This window comes from Labrus mixtus, chromosome 4 (genome assembly GCF_963584025.1).
Source record: "Labrus mixtus chromosome 4, fLabMix1.1, whole genome shotgun sequence".
Classification (NCBI taxonomy): domain Eukaryota; kingdom Metazoa; phylum Chordata; class Actinopteri; order Labriformes; family Labridae; genus Labrus; species Labrus mixtus.
The window spans coordinates 26,686,959-26,695,762 of record NC_083615.1 but is presented as its reverse complement, the minus strand read 5'-3'; the positions used below and the strand labels follow the sequence as shown (position 1 = coordinate 26,695,762).

Here is an 8,804-nt window from a genome sequence, read left to right as displayed (position 1 = left end):
CTAGTGTTTAAAATGGGTACTGCAGTCCAAATTCTAAACATTGGAGAGAGCTGTCTCCCCCCGCCCCCTCCTCTCTAGAGTCCATGCTCACTCAGGTTGCCATGTGGTGGACACTGAAGCTTCAGTGTTTATCCAGCTCTGCATCGGTCTGTAAACCTTTCTGTGTTCTAACCTCTCTCCATTTTTCAAAAAGCATCTCCAATATTGATCCTAGTTTGAGCACGTTTCTGCTCGTGGAGCTTATTAGAAACATGCAGAGGCTTTTTAGGTCGGGTACGATCACTTCTATCTGAACCACTTCTCTTGCCCGCTTCCATCGCTGCAACACCTGTTGACCTGATAACTGCTCTCATATCTGGTAAACCGAGGGGCGTCCAAAACAGTCGTGTGGGACTACCTTAAAACCGGCTACCTTCTCTGGTCCAAACAAATCCAGACCATTCAGGACCAGAATCAGAAAACACTAACTATCCCTTTAAGGACAGAAAACAAATAAACAGAAGTAAGATGATGCTGTTTAAAATGTAAACAACAACTGGAAAAAGAAAAGAAAGTGTCATGATCACGTACCTGTGACTTATGTGAGCAGCATGAATGAATAATGAAAGTGTGTCTGTGAACTTGATGACAACCAGCTGAAAACTTTGAGCGAGGGAATGACAAGCAGAGAGAGAAAGAGGGGGGTGGGGGGGGATCAGATGTGGACCTCTCCATGTGGATTGGGAGAGGTAGAGAAAGACCAGTGCTGAGGAGACAGAGAGAGAGAGAGAGAGAGAACAGTAGTGATGAAAACGGTGCACAGAACGATGCAGGCTGCAGCAGATGCTCAGTAAAGAGGAGAAGAGGAAAGCAACAGTGAGAGAGACACAGTGCGTATACGGAGAACTCCAGCCCTCTGCTGAAAGCCAAACACATGAGAGTAACATCGAAGTGTGCAGACGACCATGCTGCTGAGTTGGAGGATGCTCGTTGTTGGTGTTTTCTACTGCTGCATCAAAGCAGCCGTCAAAACATCCAAACAAGGTAAGACCTAAACTGAAGCTCCACTTTTCAATGCAGGATGCAAATAACTAAATGAGGAGGAGGTTATCATGTAAAGATCCTCTTTTTGTTTATTTTACTGCACAAAAGAAGAATATTCTGCAGAAATGTTGATGTTATCAGGAAAAGTAAGAATGTGATGTATTAATCGCTGTATGGCACAAGAGTCACAGAGTTTGATTTCTGCTTTTTGTGACAATATTTTGTGAGATCTTTTACTGTGTTTGTTTTATATAAAAGTGATTATATGAGTATTTTCTGTAGACTGTCTTTAGTTGAGCTGTACCACAATAAACATAGCTTATTTTGTATCTTCTGCACTGTCGCATTTTTATGGACATCTAATAAAATATTGTAGAAAACCTTTTTCTGCACTTCTCCTGCAGACACGAAAACCATGCAGTCTAGATCAAATTCTTTTTTAAAAACAACTCTAGATTTTAAAGAGCAGGATACAAAATAATTTGAAAAACTGCACTTGAAAATCATTTGGATCTCTTAAGCTGGGTGAGCACTCCAAGACAATCAGGACAATTTTGGGCTAGATTCCTCTGTTCCAACATTCTAAACAAAAAACGTTGTCTCCCCCCCTCCTGAAGTTTATTATACCTTTCACAACATTACAGATCCATTTATTCTTATATTTGATATTGATTATTGAAATGATATGCAAATAGTTCGTAAACAGTCAAAATGACCGCTATGGCCTTTCTAGTAGCGATAGAATGCCGGTCGTTCTAGTGTTAACTAACTGAACCACAGAGTTAGAGGAGTTTGTCATCTCTCAACTGGAAGGTCATGGGTTCGATCCCCAGCTCTTGCAGCTACATGTCCGATGTGTCCTTGGGCAGGATACTTAACCCTGAGTTGCTCTCACTGCTACATCGGCGGTGTGTGAATGTGTATGAATGGATTAGTGATGATCTCTTTCCATAGCAGCCTCTACCATCAGTGTGTGAATGTGTGACCTGCTGTGTAAAAGCGCTTTGAGTTGTCAGAAGACTAGAAAGGAACAATACAAGCTCAAGTCCATTTCTCTTTTACCGTTTTATATAAACCTGTCAGATTTACCCGAGGCGTGAGGTGTGTTAAGAGTGATTCTGTCTGATTAGAAAGACGCCTGGGTCCACCTTTATTTCAAATCATAAATATCAAACCAAACATGTTGTTTTTTTTTAAGATTTTTTCTTTTGACCTGTATTGGATGAGCTAGAGGACAGAAAAGGAAATCCGGATGAGACAGTGGGGAATGAGCCACAGGAATGTGCCACAGGTTGGACTTGAACCCGGCTCGCCCACTTGTAGGACTAGTGACTCCTTTCATGGGGAGCGAGCTAATTGCTATAGGCCATCTGCAGCCTGTAAAAATTAAACATCCAATCTCCTGTCTTGTTGGGTTAATCCATATTTACTCACCTCCAGCTCACGCTCTAACATGCTCACACACATCAATGAGGCCCGACCGATATGGATTTTTGGGGGCGATACCGATATTGGGGAGGGAAAAAAATCTGATACCAATATATCGACCGATATCTTTCTTAGACCTATCTGTGATCTGTAGAGACAGAAAGATATAGATATACACATGTATTGTGTTAATCCCTCAAATGCAGTTATCAAACACTTGTGGAAAAGATATTTAACCACGACAAGATGGTCACTCAACTGGAAATAACTGCCCATGTCCATGCATCACCACTTGACACTGGAGAGTGATGATGCTTGTTGTAAGCCATACAGCGCCCCCTGCTGGTGAAAGAGAACTGCTAGTTTAAAACAATGAAACTCAAATAAAATGATATTTGACTGGTGAATAAATCAGTTAAACTTGAAATTCTTCCTGCCCATCGTTCGCCATGTTTGTTTACTCCAAAATCGAGTTGACTACCAAAAGTTTTGCAGGATTTGTAGTTTTTAAAGTCAGGACTTAAGGACTCAATCTGTGAGTGTGTGCTGTGCTGTTTTGGTCAAATCTTTGCTCTCCGCACACCATAAGAGAACAACAGTTAAATCTATGATGATTTGTCGTCCTGTGAGGGCTCTCTCTCAACCTTTCAGTGTGGGCCAGGCTTTAGACAAAATATGTTAACTCTCGTCTCACCACCAGGATCAGATCTGCACCTGTTTCTGATTGTAAAATAATGAGAGGGTCCCAAACTGATAAGAGAGGAAACTCGTTTTCCTCAAGTGATTAAAAAGCATACCGCTGAGATATTCAGTCCAGCTCTGTCAGGAAATTCCTCCTGTCTAATAAGTTGAGCTCTTTTGTGATTTGATACGAGTTCTGGGTTTTATCTGAGTGAAACAAACACCACACACATACAGAGGAAGTTGACTGCAGTGCAATATTTCTGATGGCTGCAGTTTTTTGTTTTTGGCTGTGGACCGTTCAGTTACAGGAAGTCTCAAATCAAAACTGGATTCCACAAGCAGTGAAAAGCTGGAGTCTCAAGAAGTTCACATTTTTTGTCAGTATCATCACTCAGATAAAGAGCTCAGGTGGTAAACATATGAGTGCTGATTAAGTTTTTCTTTCTTTTGGTATGTCTGGGTTTTTGTAAACAGTCCCTTCTCAGTGCCAGCTGGAGCCTGCCAGGCATGTGAGTCTGCCCAGCAGAGATAAAAGAGAAACATGTGATCTGAGCACACAGAGCACATGATCCTTTTTTTGTTATTTCCGTTTTGGAATGACCGCTTGCATCAGCAGATTAACGGGCCAACAGAATCAGTGATGATCACAATTCTGTGTGATACCATCCTGACTCCGGTAAATATACCATGAAACATTTCAATTGTCATGTTTCAATTCAATGACAGGACAGCAAAATTGTTGTAGAACATAGATAAGATGGACATAGTGTGTAATGTGAATAAAAACAGAAAGTGATGATTTAAAAAAACCTCAAAACGCCCATTTTTAATTAAAAACAGCAAAAAAAAACACATGAACTGAGAATCTGGGAAATTTCATTGTTTCAGGAGTTCTCTTGTCCGCTTCCATCACTGCAACACCTGTTGGTTTGACCTGATAACTGGTCTCATATCTGGCAAACCGAGGGGTATCCAAAACGGCTGTGTGGGGGTGACTTAAAACCACCTACCTTCTCTGGTCCAAACAAATCCAGAGCATTCAGGAGCAGGATCTAAAGTTAGAAGGAGGACATACTGGCTGCTGCATTGTTGTCAGAGAAGCCAGCACTTCAACATAGCATGTTTCCTTAATGTCTGATCATATAGTAAGGTACCTTTATCATCTCACTCACTACACATCTTACTGGTTGGACCTTTATCTGTCAACTGTTACTCCTTCATCCATTAATATTTACAGTCTTTGTTTTGGACACTGTCCATGTCTGTGAGCAAAGTTCATTACTGTAGTCTCAAACGCAAGCTGAAACTCCCACACAAAGAGGAAATGGTTTTAACCTTTTCTAGAACTGTTGCCACCATCTCTGGGTCAGGGCTCCTTCAAGATGAACTGAAACAAAGTAGAAATCGGTCCTGATGTCTGATGAGTCCAAATTTGACTTTCTGTTTTGAAATAATGGACTCTACATTCTTTGGACCAAAGAGGAGAGGGGCAATCCAGCTTATCCTCAGCACACAGTTACAAAGCCAGCATCTGTGAAGGTGGTGATGGCATTTGTTCACATGGCATGGGGTCACCTGCACACAGCTATGTTTTCTACTCGGGTTCTTTGGTTGGAAATGCTGATATATGGTGCAAAGCATTGTTTCCTGTATTGATTATTTAGGATCTCTCTCCAAGCACCATAATGGTCTTGAGTGGTTTACTTGATCTCGCAGAAGTCTATTAAAACACCATCATCTGGATGCACTTGTTTAGGCAGACACATAAACATTTGGAGAGCAGGTGACTCTGGCTGAAGCCTTTAATGGAAGTGTTTGTGATTCATATCGTCTAATGAGACATAGTTCACGAGTTTGTCACAACATCTTGAATCCAGACTAAGCTGTTCAGGATTCATGCTTTTGTTGTGTTGCTTCTTGTAACATCAACATGTAACATCAAAGAATACACTGTCTACATTTCTGCATGATGGGGGGGAGGTAATTCTTCTTGTCTGCAATGACTTAATGTCTGTAGTGGATGTTGACTTTTCTTCTTCATCTCACACCTCCTGCTGTTCTTCTTTTCATCTACCCAACATTATTACCTGATCTGTTGGGGCCCAACATACAAAATGTAAACTGGCTGAACTCCAGATTTTGCACACATTGATGAGAAACAGCCGGCAAAGAATGTTTGAGATACAGGACAGTAAGTGAAAACAGCGATCAAAATCTATCTCTGCTCTCTTCTGTGCTCCCTTGCTTTACCTTAAACTGTGCTAGCAGGAGGGTTCAGTGGATAAATGGTAAATGGACTTGAGCTTGTATATTTCTGCCAACGGCGCAGCGGGAGCAACATTGGGTTAAGTGTCTTGCCCAAGGACACATCGGACATGTGTCAGCAGGAGCTGGGAATTGAACCCCTGACCTTCCAGCTGAGAGATGACTGAGTCACAGCTGCCCCAGTTGATGGTGAAATGTCTCAATATAAAGTGGATAGACTAACGGCAAATTTGTGACAAAAAAAGTGAATCCTAAGGACTCTGCACATTCTCTGACTTTACCTTTTTCATCCCCATGTAATTGCAGTTGTAATGTCTCAGCAGTTATTTTATGTATTTAGAACAGACTTTCACGTATAGGCCCCTCAAGATGAACTCTAAACTTTGGTTGGACAGACTATAAAACATGGACGTAGTCTAAGTTAAGTTACCCATTGGTGTCTGAAGTAAAGTTTTTTAGGCCAGTAAGGCGGTTGTCATATTTTTAAAAAAGGCTGCCTCAAATTAACTTTACTTTCCGTCAATAGCAGGCAAAGAGGGGAGGGCCTTTAGCCTCCTAGCCAACAGCTACAATGCACCTGGCTGTCCATCAGATCAACCTCACACCTAATTATGCAAAACTCAAATTTAAAACAGATAAAATATAAAACAGGTCGTGTGCTAACAAAGACATGAGCTATTCAGACCAAAACCATTATTTGAACCAGGCTGTAAACATGTTAATTTCTGCTGTTAAAATGCACATTTTAATATGGGACCCAATTGGGGCTCAGATTTTTGGCAGTCAGTCTCAAGTGGACATGTTTGGAACTGCAGTTTTTTATAATTCTGCGTTGGCTTCATTTAAAACACCGGAGGTTGCCACTCATTGAAAAGGCAGAAATCCAATAATTTGGTCTAACCAAATACCATGATGCATTATGGGAACATTATGACAGACCCTGAGATCACACCTTTCGACACCAACACACAGGTTTTTAGGTTTCCCAGATTACACTGGGTCAAACTTGCAGCTATCTTCCTGCTAACTCCAGCCCTTTCATTGTCTTTCTCCTGTGTTAACACATATTTAATTTCTAAAATGTGAGTCAGGATGTTGCACAGATTTTTGACACGACTTCACTTACCTATCAGCTTGTTAGCATCTATAGCATGTTTTTGTGATGAAATGAGGCGACGCCTGCGAGCTAGTCAACTCCAGCTGCACTGATTTTACACTTGACATGCCTCATTCTCAACTATGACCCGACAACAACTCTTGCCATCTGGTGGTCTATTTATGCCACAGGAGTCTCTGACCTGCTCCAGTACTGCCATCTTGCTCAGCCCCGCCTCCTCCTCCCCAGCATCAGACTGCAGGCTCAGACTGGGGGGGTTCAATATATCATCCCATCACTCCTCATATTTCTGCAAGTAAAATTTGATGAAGTCGAAGCCTAGATGTCAAACACATACTTTGTTCTGCTGCAAAAAACATTTTAAACAAATACAAATGTGACTTGTCTCACTGAAACGATTATTTTTGTGAATGATTAGTTCAATTTTTTTGTTCAGTCTTTAATGTTGCTAGTACTTCGACTGCATTGTATTCAGGAACTTTGCATGCAAAGCCAAATACTCTCTCATGCTCAAGGTTTTAACTCTTAGCTCACAATTGACTGCACAAGATTAGTCATGTTAAACCCGGTCTAAACTGTGGCTTTATGGACTGCCTCAAAACGGGGTTATGAAGCTAAACCCACACAGTACATACTGAAATAATCTGGAGCCTGTAGTATAATCCATGTGTTGGTCCACCTTTGATTCATCGGAGCCTTTTGAAGTTTGAGGTCACGTCTCACCGCCTGCAGATAGAAGTCATCTGTAAGGGTCAGAGGTCGCAGACTTTAAAACGCACAGTGTGCATGTGATAGATGCACAGCAGCGTACCGCAGTATGAGCATGATGATCCTGGATCTCACATGTGCCAGAACATAGGCACCTGATAAATCCTGTATTTCATGGCACCTCAAAGTTTTTATTCGCCCGTCACAGGTATTCCCAACTTAACCGATTCAAGACACCTTCTGGGTCCACAGCAATTTATATCACAGGCCTATAATAAGATGAAATTTAAAAGGAAATGTTAGCATAGGAATCTGCTCTTACATATTCCACCAGCCCTCACTCTCCCTGTCTGTCTCTCTTTACCTGCCAGCCCTATTTCCAGCCGCAAGCAGGGTAAAAAGAGCGTCTATGGAAAACCCCACCTTTCACAACTCCCTGGATGATGTCAACCTTTTATTTGAGGTGAGACAAAGAAATACGTAGAAAGTGTATTTAAAGTGTTCAATCAGCCTAAATAATTGTTCTCTTCTTCCATCAGATCTTGATGGCTGGCACAAATTTCAAGACCAGCGGGGAATTTTCAGTGCAAGACGCCGAGCTGGCTTCGCTCCGCAAGACGAGAAACCTGGAAGTCGTCTGTGAGGAGATAATTCCCCGGAAGCTAACGGACATATTTGAGCTCATCTCAAACCTCTCAAATCAGACTGGTCGTTTGCACCCGGACGACTTTGAGCGCACCCTGCTGACCCTGGTCTTCACCGCCCAGCAGATGGTCGACTCCACCGGACAACAAAGAGATGTTTGGGCAGAGTCCTTTGTTAGTTTGTACAAAGCCATTAAGCAGGATCTGACAGGGAGAAACTGATTATTTTCTTCTTTTAAGATATCCACTGAGATCAGTGTTTCACCCTGATTTGTATCAAGTGGTGTTTAAAACAATGCATCGTGGGTATTTGCAGCCTATTAGAAAAGTCCTGACAAACAAACCGTGTCCACAGTTTGATAAAGTGCACAGACTGATAAAAACACAACTTTTATAATATTGACCCTACAAGGCGTGCTTTTCTAAACATGAGGTACGGTATAGATATTAAACCAGACAGTGGGTTTGGACACTAGTATTTAAACTTAAATGAATCTACTTCGACTCATGTCTCTTCAGTGTTTGTTCTCTAGCACCCTCACCTTCAAGACGGGTTCAATCAAAGAAAACTAAAAATCAATCTTTACCCAAAAGAATCAGTGTTAAACTATAAAGTGTTAGTGCTCCATGAATACTAATTACTGTAGAGAATAAAGGGATTGAAGATTAAATATAAATGTCAGACTTTTATCATTCATAATTTACAAAACAACCCATTAACACTTACTTCAGGTAATTAAATACAATCCTCAGTAAAGTCCATATATCAACAGATCTAATGCAAGGTGTTATTTGCAGACGTCACCTCATGTGAAATACTTTGCACCACGTTTCTACAGTACAGTGTCTTTGACGATGAACAGGAGGTCCAAACTAAGCTGCCTATAACTGTATGGTTTGGGGGAAGAAAATCCTCAAAATGCCACGCTGAGGAG

General features: G+C 41.4%; 1 protein-coding gene across 1 annotated transcript; it reads left to right on the top strand.

Moving 5' to 3' along the window:
• The first annotated feature begins 803 nt into the window (after window positions 1-803).
• Window positions 804-8,732, top strand: LOC132973305 (protein FAM180A-like). The gene is made up of 3 exons (XM_061036696.1): window positions 804-1,023; window positions 7,597-7,688; window positions 7,765-8,732. The coding sequence occupies exons 1-3, from the start codon at window positions 945-947 to the stop codon at window positions 8,089-8,091; spliced, it is 498 nt and encodes a 165-aa protein (XP_060892679.1). The 5' UTR covers window positions 804-944; the 3' UTR covers window positions 8,092-8,732.
• Window positions 8,733-8,804: the final 72 nt, after the last annotated feature.